The sequence below is a fragment of the Ranitomeya imitator genome, chromosome 1 (assembly GCF_032444005.1).
Source record: "Ranitomeya imitator isolate aRanImi1 chromosome 1, aRanImi1.pri, whole genome shotgun sequence".
NCBI classification, from domain to species: Eukaryota; Metazoa; Chordata; class Amphibia; order Anura; family Dendrobatidae; genus Ranitomeya; species Ranitomeya imitator.
This window is the reverse complement of record NC_091282.1, coordinates 740,453,609-740,468,734: the sequence shown is the minus strand read 5'-3', so window position 1 is coordinate 740,468,734 and position 15,126 is coordinate 740,453,609. Positions and strand designations below refer to the sequence as shown.

Sequence of the window (15,126 nt, the reverse complement as noted above, 5' to 3'; positions counted from 1 at the left end):
TTTTCTTTCTAATATTGGACAACCCCTTTAATTAAAGAGCTTGGGTATGGAAATACAGTAACTGCTAGCTAAATAATTCAACAGTAAGAGAAAGACTTGTTTTGTCTAAATCTTTCATCCAGATACATTTACTACATCTAAAAGCAAGAAAATAATAAAAGTGTAGACTGACAGAGCATAGAACGATAAAACAAAGAAAGCAAGAAGGAGAAGTAAAACAAATACCATTCTTGTCCTCAAAGTTTGGAGTAATCTTTATTGGTTTCCGCAACCCTTACCTGTATTTAAGTCGAAAGTTTGTGCGTCGGAATTTAACATACACTGACATGGCCACCGTCTATTCACTTTTATATGCTTCTGGTTCTTCATGAAAGTCAGCTTTAAGTTGAATTTTTAGTTTACGATTAGAAAAACATGGCCGCTTACAGAGGTAGCATCACTACTGTCGAAGGTCTAACACAGCTATTGCATCCATAGAAGTGAATGAAGATGAGTTGCAATACCAGGCACGGCCCAACGAGAAGAGTGGCACTGTATGTGGAAGGAAGGAGTCATGTCTACTTAGACTTATATATCCCGCCTAATTCCTCTCAATCCCCTTTTTTTCCTCTTGAAAAATGCATTGGACGTCGCTGAAGTTATCTTTTGTGGTATGAATAAAAGATCTCCACTTTAAATATTAAGGAGTCTTCCACATAAAAATGCTCCAAAATTAAAAATAGCAAATACCCATCTATTGATCACTCGCCGATCTCTCATACTGCTGGTCAGGTTCCCCAACACTATTTCCACGGGTGACAGTAAGGCTACTTTCACACTAGCGTTAACTGCAATCCGCCGCAATGCGTCGTTTTGCAGAAAAAACGCATCCTGCAAAAGTGCTTGCAGGATGCGTTTTTTCCCCATAGACCTGAATTGACGACGCATTGCGACGGATTGCCACACTTCGCATCCGTCGTGCGACGGATGCATCGTGCTTCTGCGGACCGTCGGGAGCAAAAAACGCTACATGTAACGTTTTTTGCTCCTGACGGACTGATTTTTCCGACTGCGCATGCGCGGCCGGAACTCCGCCCCCACCTCCCCGCACCTTACAATGGGGCAGCGGATGCGCCGGAGAAATGCATCCGCTGCCTCCGTTGTGCAGTGCGTTAAACGCTAGCGTCGGAATCTCTCCCCGACGCATTGCGACGGGGAGATTTCGACGCTAGTGTGAAAGTAGCCTAAATCAGCACCTTACCGCTGCACCGCTACACGGCTACTGTGGTGACAGGCCGATAAAGCTGGAAGAGGAGGTGAGGAGACTGACAAGGAGCAGTAAGGAGGAGCAGCGAGGGACCGATTGGAGAGTATATGCTATTTATTATTATTATCGCTGTGTCATGTAAGCCCCAGTAACTCTGCTGACAGTGTTTTTTTGCTAGGATGGTACAAAACCATGGCCTTTTAATAACGTTTAGTTCAAAATTAATATTTTTGGTCTGCGAGTCTTGATTTCAGAATACTAGCTACATACATTATTAAATATTGTCTCTTAGACCTAATGAGGCTGGTGAACTTTCTCTGAAAATCCTTGTCCAAATGTCTAATCTTGTGTGAACGCTTGAGTCCAGTTAGAGAGAGAGAGAGATGTTGAGTCCATGTGCATTCTGTCTCCGGCTCGCCATCCTGACTGACTGGCAGCTGCCGATTGTAAGCTGCAATGGGATTTTACAGGGAGCCGAGAGGAGGAACACTGAGGAGCTGTCAATCAGACTGAGTCCACCTTTAGTTTATCTCACGGATACACTTGGATTCACGAGCTCTTACACTCAAACATGGATTTTCAAAGTAAGTACACTAGCTTCATCAGGTCTATTAAATTAGAATAGTCTTAAATATATATACTCATGACCTCTGCAGCTATGCAAATCCAAGATATGCTACATTTCTCCTCAAATTGATGTATAAATGGGAAAAATATGAACTTTATACAAAATATACTTCCTGTTCTGGTGAAATCCTAACATCAAACAGAACATTCCTTGGTAGTCATACCTGCGTTCTGGGGTTAGGTTTAGCTATACAGAAGATTCCCAGTATTCTTGATAACAATAAGGCAGTCTATGGCACTATTTTTACTTCCAAGTATACTGTAACCAGAGCAGACGCCATTAAAGATAATCTGTCAACAGGTTTTGGTACGTAATCTCAGAGCAGCATTATGTAGGGGTTGAGACCCTGATTTCAGGGATGTGTCACTTATTATGCTGCGGTGTAATTTCAATAAAATCAATGTTTTATCAGCAAGAGGTTAGCACTACAGGACCAGTTGTCTCATGCCTCCTAATCCAAGCACGCCCCCGTCCACTGACTAGCAGTTTTCTGAAAATGTACAGTGCATACAGAAAGCTCCCAATCAGTGGTGTGGGTGGGGGTGTACAGGGCTCATCATTCTGTGAGCTCTGCAGCAGAGAAAACTGTGATTCAATCACAACAGCTGCATCAAGTAAACTAAGTAATACATCGCTGGAATCAGGGTCTCTACCTCTACATTTTGCTGCTCTCAGATCATCTAGCAAAAACCTGCTGACCGATTCCCTTTAAAATCAATGGATTCCCTTTAAAATCATTGCTCATTTGAATCCACTTCTGCTATGAACAAATCATGGCACTATTGTGAACAGAGTCTAACAATATACTATGCAATCATAAGAGTATACTGTAAACAACACTTAGCACCAGAAATTGTGATACAACACGTGGCTATGGCCGCTCAATATTATGTGCTACCAACTTGTAAACTAAGACTGCGAGCACCACAAGAATGAGAAGGGGCAAATATACGGTAGTTTAGTTTGGTATTTTATCACATTTGTTGCTGTTTTTTTTTTTCCCAAGGCTTTACTTTTAGATTTGAACCAGGAGGTACAGTATATTAATTAATTTTAATTAGTATAATAAGTACAATTATTACAAATATATTACAGTATATAATAAATTTAGAATTTTACTTAAATTAACATTTAATAAAAGAAATAACAACATATAATAATCTCAAAAACATTATAATGCAGCTGTGAGGACTATGCCCGATCCATTTTTTTGAAGCAAGTAGACAGACTCCAATGGCTTTTTCTGGAGTAGAACCTTCAGATTCTTTGGACTTTATATGACTCCAAGATGATTTTAGAATTTTTTTTTCCAATATTTATTTATTTTTGAAGGCACAAAATTTGACAACACAGCATAAATATGTAATTTTAGTTCCTTTTTTTGTGTCAAATATAGAATCTTTCAGAGTCTTTGCCGGGAACATGATTAAGGAAAGTTTCCTCTTCAATTAACTTTTGAAGCGATGACTCAATAACTTTATTAACAAGAGAAGCCGCTGTAGATGCAAGAAGCATTTCATACACATCTGAAGGTGAATCAATTGTGATGGTAATTTCACTGATCAGAGGGACTTTCACATCACCTTCACAGCCTTTGAGGGAATTTCCACTGTTTCTTCTTTGGGATTCAGTCACAGGTTGGATATCATCACTTAATGACAAGTTCTCGATCAAATTTGGTCTAGTGGTTTCTTGGATTTTTTGTATGTTTTTAGATGTCCTGTTTGACTGGCCACACATTTCATCTGTGTCTTCTGACTTTGTATCCATGTTTGTCTGTATGACATCATCAAAACTACTACCAATTTTGCCATTTTCTACATCTATAGACCTCTGAAGTTTATACTTAACGGCCAAAGTCTTTTCACTATTATCACAATCAGGTCCTGAATCTGTTCCACTGGTATCTGAGGATTTTATTGTACATAGGTTGTCTTCAGAAGGTAGTGGGTTATTTGAGGACCTTTTCCCTCTCGAAAAGTTCATGCATGGAATCTTCATGTTGGAGAATCTCCTCTTCTTTGAATTCCGTTGAATGGAAGCATTGCCTGTGTTGGTTTCAAGGTGTCTTCCACTCAACTGGGACTGTCTTTTTACTGAAGAACTTAACTTTCGTCTTCGAGTAACCAAACTTTTCAAAGTTGCCCAGGTTTTTCTCTTTGTCTGCTCTTCTTCTGAACATTTATCATGGTTGTCCACAACACAACTGCTGTCCTCTTGTGAAGTTGGGCATGCTAACGTTTTATGATCTGATTTGTTCTCCTCATTCGATTCTGAAGATTTCCTTAGAGGTTTGCTCCTTTTTTTGAAGCAAATTTTCAATGGCTTGTGAGAATTTTGCCCTTTTTTATGTCGCTTCTTTGAAGATCTCTTTATATTTCCAGATTCACTCTTGCCTTGGTTAAGCTCGCTCAAGCTTTTGGTTTCTAAAGCAAAAGTGCCATCTTCTAGTTTGCGGAAACGGAATTTTGTCTCTTTGTTAGCATTAACATTGTAGGTCTCCATAATCGATGAAGTACAAGTAAACTCATTGGACACTTCTTCCAGACCAAGGACCTCACCTTTTTTTGCCACTATGTTAACAGTTTTTTTGTCACTATCAGTGAAATCCTTGGGTTTAATACATAAATTACTTCGACTTTGCTTCCTTTTGTTCTTACCTTTCCGTAGAAATCCCATAGATGAATAACCTCTGAAGTGTTTGCTGACTTGGTCATTTTGCCCTAATTGTGACTGAGGTTCATCAGAAGAGATCACTTTACATTCCGACATTTTACTATATGAACATAGAACCAAAAATCTTGTATGATATCTATGTATATAAAGTGTTTGTTTTTTTATTGTATACTTTGCTGCTTATCTTTGATTGCTTTCTTTCCAAATCTGGTGCTTTCAAGTGACCTGTGAAGTGGAAAAAAAGTAAAAAAATTTCGATAAAAATTAACAGATGTATTTCTATCTTGATACAGCAATAAGTGGTAAGAAATAGTCAATACACTTATAAGTAAGTAAGGGATTAGATGATAAGTGATACCACGAATAGCCTTTCTTGTTTTTTAGAATTTCCATTGTCTATGCAAAAACATTTGTTAACTGAACTGTTGTTCACAAGAATGCAATCTGTTAACTTACCATGATATACATAAAAAGGAAATTAAAAGTAATGATTGTCTGCCAAATGGTCAAACTGCAGAAAATATTGACAACTGAAATTTAATGCCACTGGCATAAATGAGTGTGGACCATTGGGTTTCAATGCCCACTTGGTTTGACAGGTGAAGAACATGTTTGGTAATATCACCATGTGCCTAACCACCCCCAATGAGCTAGCTGCTGAAGCTACCCATATTACCGATGCAAAGATGTTTTCTAAATGTGTATTGACAATGCAGACTCTTAAAAGATAACATCTTCAGTTGTCTGTTATTTTACACTTATATTGTAAGAAAGTCCTTACTCTCTTACATAAATCTTTGTATTTTTGGCTAAAAATCATTTTTCACATGTGGTGTTATTAAAAATGTTGAACAGTTTAGCTCCTACAGCCTCTGTGTATCACAATACATAGCAGGCTGCAGAATAAGTTGCTAGTGAATCCATTAGTGAGCTCGTTTGTACTGACTGCAGGGCTTGTAACTTCGATCCTGTCATAAATAAACTTAGAAGATGTCCACTATAAGGCTAGGGTCATACGAATGTATACTCTCTCATCGGGCCGATCATGCTAATCACACTCTGATCTGAGTTTGATCACAGTGAGATCTCATTCTCTCTTATGAGGAGAAGATGGGAAAAAAATTGGGCATGCTGCAATTTTTTTTCTTGGTCAGTCTGAGGAAAAAAATTTAGATATGGTTACGACCCCATAGAATAACATTGGTCTGAGTACAATCCAATATTTTGTTGGACCGCACTTGGACCTAAAATATGGTAGCCCTTAGAAAGTTTAGAATTAAAAACCCTCCCATCAGCACCAGCTCACTTACAGAATGTTAACTCATTCCGCTGTGTACTGTGATACATAAAGGCTGTAGAAGACTGTAGAACAGTTTTTCATAAAACCCCATTGCAAATTGATTGCTGTCATTGAGATTTTGAAAAACTATGAGGAATTTCTGCAGAAAGTATATTAGAAAGTTATGCAACACTACATTATACAATAAAAAAAAAATGCATTTTCTGACAATGTAATACACCTTTAAATACACCTTTAAAATTCATAGTGAGCCAATTTTGTTTTCCTGACGCATTTCTTTTAAGGACTAGAGCAGCATGACACACTCACTTTACATTAACTGGCGGAGAGCCCGGCTTCTTTACTGCATGTCTGACAATATTATAGATGTGCTGTACAGCGTACAATTTAATGTCAGCTAATAACGGTAAAAGCAGAGGGAGCAGTCTGCATATGTCATGGCCGATGAGTAATATATGATTACTGGGAGCCATTTCTAAGAACCACAAAGGTCATACGGCTGGCTCATTGCACAGAAATGAAATTATATGTCCATATCTCAAGGTCACATTGACACCATCTTTGTAATGGATTGTTGAATATGTAGCGGTGGGGTCTATTTATTTATTTATTTATTTTTTAATAGCTTTCTATATCTACAAACAACTAAATACTATTTATTATTTATTTTTATTTTTTTATAGCTTTCTATAGCTACAAACAACTAAATACTATTCTTCCTTTTTGCTTTGGTGATAGAATTTCCTTTTTTTTATATTACACTGCTATGACATCGTTATGAATATATATTCACAGCAGTGAATTGAAAGACAAAGGAAAACTGGTGATAAACACATTTGCACCCTTTTCTTTTGTACAGTTTTTGCCGTTTTTTTTGCCTGGTTTTCATTTGATCCTTATTCTTTAATTTGTGCTTTTTTTAAGTCTAATTTATAAGTGTTCCCTTTTTTTTTTTAAATATACGCCATTGTGAGTAGGGTTTGGGATTTCCAGATGTTTTCAGCTAATTCACCAATTGTGACTTTTTAAAAAAAAGATGAAAACGTTTTACACAAATGTATTCCAGTCCGTATGCAGTGATTTTATTTCTTTATTTAGTCGGAATTCTTTTTTATTTTTATTTTTTTTTTTACTTTTAGAAACATTTTAGTGGAACGTGAATTTTGGCTCTGAAAAGTTACAAAAAAGAGGTAAAAGACAAAAATGAAGACTAGTTTTTGATTCGTGCAAAACTCATACATTGAGCGCCATTTTGAAAAATTTGACCCCATAACCATCAATGAATACCACAAGACAAAAAAAGGGACCTCAAAACCATAGATGATGAATCGGGCCTATAATGTTTTATTTTATGGTGTTCATTTTCTGTTTTTTTTTTTTGTCATTATTTCACACTGCTCATGTAGCACCAACATATTCTGCAGTGCTGTGAGTAGATTGTAACGACCTTAGTCCCTGTCTTAATGCAACTTACTGTATCCTACTTCCAATATGTCAGAGATATTTACCGCAAAGCTAATTAGCCCATCACTATCTAGAATAGGGCCACACGCAGAACATAATGTCATTTGGTCACAGACAAGTTTACGTCTGCTAAGGCTACTTTCACACTAGCGTTTTTTTTTTCAATACGTCGCAATGCGTCGTTTATGGGAAAAAACGCATCCTGCAAAGTTGTCTGCAGGAGGCGGTTTTTCCCCATAGACTAACATTAGCGACGCATTGCGACGCATTGACACACGTCGCAACCGTCGTGCGACGGTTGCGCCGTGTTGTGGCGGACCGCCGGGAGCAAATAACGTTACATGTAATGTTTTTTTGCTGCCGTTGGTCCGCCATTTCCTCCCCGCACCTCACAATGGGGCAGCGAATGCGCTGGAAAATTGCATCTGTTGCCCCCGTTGTGTGGCGCATTCACTGCTAGCGTCGGTATGTCAGCCCGACGCACTGCGACGGGCCGAGTCCGACGCTAGTGTGAAAGGAGCCTAACGTATTTTTCATGCCAAAAAGAAAAGGAGTCCCGCGAAACACTGAAGCAGGTGCGGGGAAGTACTAATGGTGCATTATGAGGCCACCTTTGGGACCCCCATATATTGGCACAAAGAGGGTCTCCTGACCTGTGTATGGCACTGTAGAAAGATTAGGTGAGGAGATAACCATGCATTAGTACAATATGGGTAACTTCATTTTGGTTTAGGGGAGTAGTACAAACAATGAGGAAAGCTACAAGCAAGGAGTCTTATTTTTTTGATTCCCTTTTGGTGAAAAAATGTGACCACTTCCCTTCTAAGACTCCCACCTATCAGACATTTATAGGTCTATGTTGCAGATGGTAATACCATTTTTAGCCATTTTACTTTTTCTGTTGGTCAGGCCAATCCCAGATTTTTGCTTTGGGTATTAGATATTCTACATCTCCCCATTCGTCACAACACTTGCAATTCATTTGACAAAAAAATGCAATGACAGGAACTAATTTATTACTGTGAGGGGTAATATCTTTATGTTTATAAACCGTATAACACAATGCACCTACAGTGGTTTTACGCACATGTCTTTTAAGAAAGAAAAATCTCTGCAGTGAATCCAGCAAGGAGGAGAAGAATAAATCCTTCGTAGTTCCTATTCACTTTTGGCTTAGGTTCAAAAACTGCATAAAAAAACCTGCAGTGGCGCTTTGTGTTAAACCACCCTTAGCCATTGTAGTATGCCAGTACTAGCCTGCACTACAAGTGTAATTCCACGACTGTTTTATGATCATTTATGTCAGATTGCATTAACAAATATGACATAAATTTAGTCTGCCTGCAGGTCTATATGGAAAAAAACAGAGCGACTCTTGTCTATGGTCCATGTGTCACATTGCAGCTCATCAGTGTCTCTGTGTATGTTAACTTTGGAAAAAAAAGTAGACCTTGGGTCAGATATAATATTCAAACCCACATTTACACACTGGCGGGTACAGGCAAAAAATGGCCCCTGTGCAAGAACAATATATGGGCCCTTTGCAGCCCAAGAGCTTTTACAAATGCAAAATTGCACCTGATTTGGAGGTATAAATGAGCCCACCCGACGTGTTCATCAGGGGAGGATGGGGGCAAAAGAGGAATGAAATAGATGAATACCAGACTTGTGTCACATGACTCCTCATTATTGGGGAAGAAATGTGTCTGGAGGGATAGTCTTTTTTGGGGGGGCACAAGGTTTAGTACTATACGTGGGTACTGCCCTTGTGAGGACGGGAGCCACTTTGCGAAATGCGACAGGGAAAATTAGGGTTACTCTAAGATCCATTTTGTTTTCACCCACCCTTCAAGGCATCCACAAACTTCAACGATCTCCCATATGGATTGGGTGACATTGAAACAATTTATTATTGGCATGGTTATTAATACTGCACTTGCATGTAGCATTTATATCATGCTGTTTTGTACCTATTTATTCCTCATGTCTACAAAATTAATGGTTTATTCCATTTTGCCACTTTGGGAATATCCCTGGTTTTTAACATAATTATTAAAAGTTATATTTTAACACTAGAATCTCTTTTTGCTGGTTGCTGACTATATTCTGAGAGATCTACATATGACATTACAGGTCAGTTGTTCATTGTTGTATATCATGACAGGATACTCAAGCGAAGCATCATTAGGGGGCAGAGCCAGCATTTATTGCCACAGCTTTTGCCCCTCCCTTAAATGAAACACTATCAGTGATGCTCGTTTCAGGGGCAGGGCTAATCCCTGTTCGATGTGCACTTTGCAATGTGCACAATGGCAGTGCACACTCTGCTGCCTGCTCAGATCAGCAATAATGAGCCGGCAATAGAGCATGTTGTCAGAATACCTAGGGTGCAGAGACCAATGGTGCCCCCACAAGTGACGTCACTTGTCTCTGCACACCGGGTGTTCTGACGATACGCTATAGTGCTGGATCACGATTGCTTATTTGAGCCAGCTACAGATAGAGCGCTGTAATTGTGCACATCACACATCGCCCAGCAGTAATGCTTGTTTCAGCCAGGGGCAGGGGCTGTGGCAGTGACCTGCAACCTTGGCCCCTGATTACACTTCTTTTGAGGATACCAGCATGCACTGGGGTTTTCATTACGGAGCGTCATCAAAAATGAAGTGAAACAAAATAGACAAGCAGTTAGAAAGTACAGTTAGGAAAGGATAGGGAATTGTAAATTAAACTATATTAAAAAATAGTTTTGATTATGGCACTAAACAGATGGGGATTTGGGAGAAAAATGTCTTTGGACTTCAGACCATCCCTTTATGTTCCAGCCAAAAATCAATATAAAATTAGATAAAGGTGTCTCCGCATGCACAAAAAGTATCATCCAGCATTACCCACTGTTATAATTTGGTGCTTACAGCTTAATTCTAGGTTAATACTAAGCTGACTAAATGCGCCCCATCATTTGTAATTACGAACAACCCCTTTAAGCATTACCATAATATATTTGATATTCTGAAAAACTGAACATTTGACACAACAATTACATCAAAATAAATTTGTAACCATAGAATAAAAAAGTTACTTAAGAATTTTAATAATGATATGAATGATCTCAAAACACTAACGATTGTAAACACTAATGATTGTAGATTGATGACTGCATAGCTACAGAAATTGCAGCAAGGGACTCAAACTGCAGTGGGCAGCAGTGCTGTTAATGGCCGGTCACTACAGGGAGTTCCTGGCACAGATTCCACTATTTCAGGTGGTGACTCAAACCAACATAAAGGGGTTTAGCAATTTTACAGCCATTTTTTCTGTTCCAATGCATTGAAATTGAAATACCAAATAAACATTTTGTGAATGCACGTCCTATGCAAATCTATATGTCTCCATATTTACAAATCTTGCAGATTCTTGCGAATCTACAGACAGTAGAAGGGTCACGTGGATGGAATCTACTGTCTGCAAGTTAACAAAGTAAAAACAGAGAGAATGGTGTAACCTAATGCATAACCGGTGTAGTATGTGGGAGACCATTGCCTCAGATGCTACAATCTATGGGGGTGAACATTTTCACTAATCTGCCCATTCCCCATGCCATCGACACTGTGAATTGATTGTGTCTGTAAGTGTGCAGTGAGTGGCCACCTGGGTCTGCCGCTGCTTATACAAGTGCCGCAGTGGAGACGAGTTTGTCATTTGCTGCTGCACTCTGCATATGTAGCAACCAGGCTCGGTCTGGCCCACAGGGGAACAGGGGAATTCCCCGGGGGGCCCCCAACCTTACTGTATGGGCTGTACTTGTCATAATTCACGTGATTCTCTCTGTACAGAAAAAAACAGCATCTCATCATTCATTAACCAAACTACCCAGTTTAGTATTATATAGAGATATAGGTAAATTTGAGAACCAAGGTAAAGTAATATTTGTATGCAGGTGAAAAGTGGGCCTCCAAACTCAATGTTACTGGTGGGCCCTTGGCACCCCAGTCCGAAACTGGTAGCAACCAAAGTTAGTATAATGAAATGAGCTTTGTCATCTCAATCGCTGCCTATGCAGAGCGCAGCAGGCAATGACAAACACTCATCTCCTCTGCTGCACTCTATATGAGCAGCGACAGTGAAGACAGAAGATTAGCACTTAATGAATAAAGACAATATTGAATCTAGTGCACTCCACATGATGCATCCATTACTAAGAGCTGCCTTTATATTTTTACACTTTTTTAACCATAAGTAGGGTTAGGATTGGTTTAAGGATAGGGTTAAGGTACCGTCACATTTAGCGACGCTGCAGCGATCTAGACAACGATGCCGATCGCTGCAGCGTCGCTGTGTGGTCGCTCGAGAGCTGTCACACAGACAGCTCTCCAGCGACTAACGATGCCAAAGTCCCCGGGTAACCAGGGTAAACATCGGGTTACTAAGCGCAGGGCCGTGCTTAGTAACCCGATATTTACCCCGGTTATCAGTGTAAATGTAAAAAAAAACCAAACACTACATACTTACATTCCGGTGTCTGTCGCGTCCCCCGGCGTTCTGCTTCCCTGCACTGTGTAAGCGCCGGCCGTAAAGCAGAGCGGTGTCGTCACCGCTGTGCTCTGCTTTACGGCCAGCCGGCGCTGACAGTCAGTGCGGGTAAGCAGAACGCCGGGGGACGCGACAGACACCGGAATGTAAGTATGTAGTGTTTGGGTTTTTTTACATTTACACTGGTAACCAGGGTAAATATCGGGTTACTAAGCGCGGCCCTGCGCTTAGTAACCCGATGTTTACCCTGGTTACCAGTGAAGACATCGCTTCATCGCCAATTCAGCGATGTCAGCGGGTGATCCAGCGACAAAATAAAGTTCTGGCCTTCTAGCTCCGACCAACGATGTCACAGCAGGATCCTGTGTCAAACACAACAATATCGCTATCCAGGACGCTGCAACGTCACGGATCGCTATAGTTATCGTTGTCAAGTTGTTCAGGGTGAAGGTACCTTTAGACTTAGCTCTAGGGTTAGCCATAGGGCTAGTGTAAGGACTAGGATTAATCTTAGTGCTAGGGACTGGGTTGGACTTAGGGTTAATCTTAGGGCCAGGCATTTGGTTAGGGTTAGGTATAGGATTACTGCTAAGGTAATACAATTATTATGTTAAATAAAAAGCAAAAAAATAAATACAATGTATAACTTTTTATATTTTAGATTTTATGTCTGATTACAGCAAAAAAACTGGAAAAAAAGATGTCAAAGCGTAAACTATAATTACATCAATATTTTATTTTTCTTTAATTACAATAAATGTGATTGGAGGATCCCTTATTCAATACTGGTCTGGCAGAAGAAACTCTAGGAGCACTAATGGTTTACGTGTTAGGGGGTGCAAAATTCTTACTTTTCCCTGCTCACAGGCAACCCACTGCACATGACTGCAGTATCTGACTACACACATGCTTGTAGTCTGAAACCATGGAGACACATAGGTCTGCAGAAGAACCGCATGCAGAAAACTTTCAAACTATTGGCAAAGATATTTCATTTATTATAATAGACTTCCTGAAAAAATAAACATAAATGCAAAGGACGATATATCCTTCCAGGTACTATAGCTACTTTTATTCTTTTTTTTCCCCTGCTACCCAGAAGCTACGGATAAGCATATATTATCTATGGCTGAATGGATATAAATTATACAGAATTCCTAATACAAAGCGTATACTAATAGTTCTTATTGCTGTATAATTCCCGTATGGAGTGTTTAACCTATCGCATGCGTTACACAGAAGAGGAAGGAGAGTGTCCATCTCAGCACGATTGCTTCCATAACTCAATCTGGTGTATTCCTAGAGATGTCTAATATGTATATGTATCTAATCTGTATCACTTGGATCCTCATGTCATTCTGTGCAGATGTAGCAGTGCTGTCAATTTTTCTCAGCATGACATCTCTCTGAGTTAGTAAATGTACCTGCAGTCCTATGTAACACCACGTTCAATAAATTCAAAAATCCTGACCAAACCGAGTAGCTTGTTGACCCCCTACCTTTGCACAAAGCACCCAAGGCATGACCATTACCAGCCCCTTCCTACGTATAAGCCATCCCTTAATGCAGATGCAGCAGAGCTGCACTTGTTCATCTACCCCATGTGCGTAGTAAAAACACTCTTGAGTTGTAAAGCATAGCAGATTTACTTGCAGTCCTATGGAAAACTTTAGATAAGACCTGGCTATTTATTGCTTGCGTTGAGAAACACGCGATGGTTCTCCGCGGCTTTTCTACATAACTCTACCTTGTGTCTGTTATGTTTGCATGTAGGGAATTAGTAAAAACACCAGCCAAGGATTCTGAAGGTGGACTTGACATCTTTGTAAAACCCATTGGCTTTCCAGTGGAATCTATGAACCAATGGAATGCAATGTCTAAGAAAACGGCCAACGTATGGTCAAGAATAGACTTTGGTATTAAAAACAAAAAAAGTCTAGGTTGTAATATGATTTTCGCTGTGGCAAGAATCAGATTTTCCTTTTGTAATTTCTTGGGAATTTGCCAATTCTATATGAAATATCAATGTTTATTTCTGACATGAATAGCTATAATAATGTTGAATGCATTTAACATAGCAATTACAATTCGGAACATAAGAATTCAGTAGATGATATTAGACATATCCGGGTCCACTGTTTCCATAATTAGCCTTGAATTACGCACATTGAGCCATATGCTGCAGTTTCATGTTCATTAGGCACATTCTTACATACGGCAGAGTTGCATCTGGGCATCCATCACCCGGGGCAAAGAATCAGTTCACAGCCCTAAATACCACGGTCGAGGCAGAGTGCCCCCTTGACACTCAGCATTTAGGGCAAAAGCCCCTCCTGTCCCCTTCTAGCTACGCCTCTGCATACAGTTGCTGCAGAGCTTATTGTATTCATTAACCCCTTTTTGGAATCCAACGATCGCCTTACTTAGGATGATAGTGTAGGTTTACATTGCAGACGTATAGAAAAGGAAGGATGGCAAAATATCATAAGTTGTACCGAATACCAAACTCAGCTGTAACCTTCTATGACTATGGCTGTATCTGTTGCTGTACCTTATTGTCTGACGGTGTAACCTTGTAGCATAGCCTACTGCATTGCACTAAAAAATGCACTGTATAATGCTACAAATGGAGACATTGCAGAAAACAAACATTGCCAAATCCTCCGAAGACATACACAAGATGCTACCATAAGGGTTCCACTTTGTAACTTACATGTCTCAGTTATGGGGTTCGATCCCTCGTCCCTGTTGGAGCCAGCCTGCCTCTGCTTGTGTCTATCCGACGGGTCATGCTGCATTCAGAGCCAGATGGAAACTCCTACACACAGGCTTGCTATTGGTCATCGCCATGGCAACCTCCCGTGATGGACAGCTACGCTTTCACAATGACAGAATCAAAATTGTTAGTAATGAGCCCCCACAAGTCGCAGAGTGGGCTGCAATTGTAGAAAAGTGTGAAATTGCCTGAGAGTGCATTCGCACAGCAGCCGGAGACTGAATCCGCTCTTTGCAACAAATTAAATCAATTGCCTGGAAGAGAGATCTTCATCATTGTTCATAAAACATCTCTGACAGGCAATTCACCGCAATTTAGTTGTTTATTGATTCCTCTATTAGCAAAATAACGAAGTCGGGGGACAACCACCCCTGCAAGTCACTCATGGAAAAGTTTCCAAGCTGAAATAGATGTTTGGACCTTCTGACTCAGAGTAAATCCGTAATATAACTACAGTGGGGAAAAATGTATTTGATACACTGCCGATTTTGCAAGTTTTCCCA

The 15,126-nt window shown here is 39.9% G+C and overlaps 1 protein-coding gene across 1 annotated transcript; it reads right to left on the bottom strand.

Moving 5' to 3' along the window:
• Nucleotides 1-2,987: 2,987 nt before the first annotated feature.
• Nucleotides 2,988-14,663, bottom strand: AKAP5 (A-kinase anchoring protein 5). Its single transcript, XM_069733968.1, has 2 exons — nt 14,561-14,663; nt 2,988-4,775 (listed from the first exon to the last, which is right to left on the bottom strand). The coding sequence occupies exon 2, from the start codon at nt 4,644-4,646 to the stop codon at nt 3,261-3,263; it is 1,386 nt and encodes a 461-aa protein (XP_069590069.1). The 5' UTR covers nt 4,647-4,775; nt 14,561-14,663; the 3' UTR covers nt 2,988-3,260.
• Nucleotides 14,664-15,126: the final 463 nt, after the last annotated feature.

Excerpts from the sequence above, each read along its gene's own strand:
- AKAP5 (XM_069733968.1), bottom strand. The coding sequence starts at position 4,646 with ATGTCGGAATGTAAAGTGATCTCTTCTGATGAACCTCAGTCACAATTA.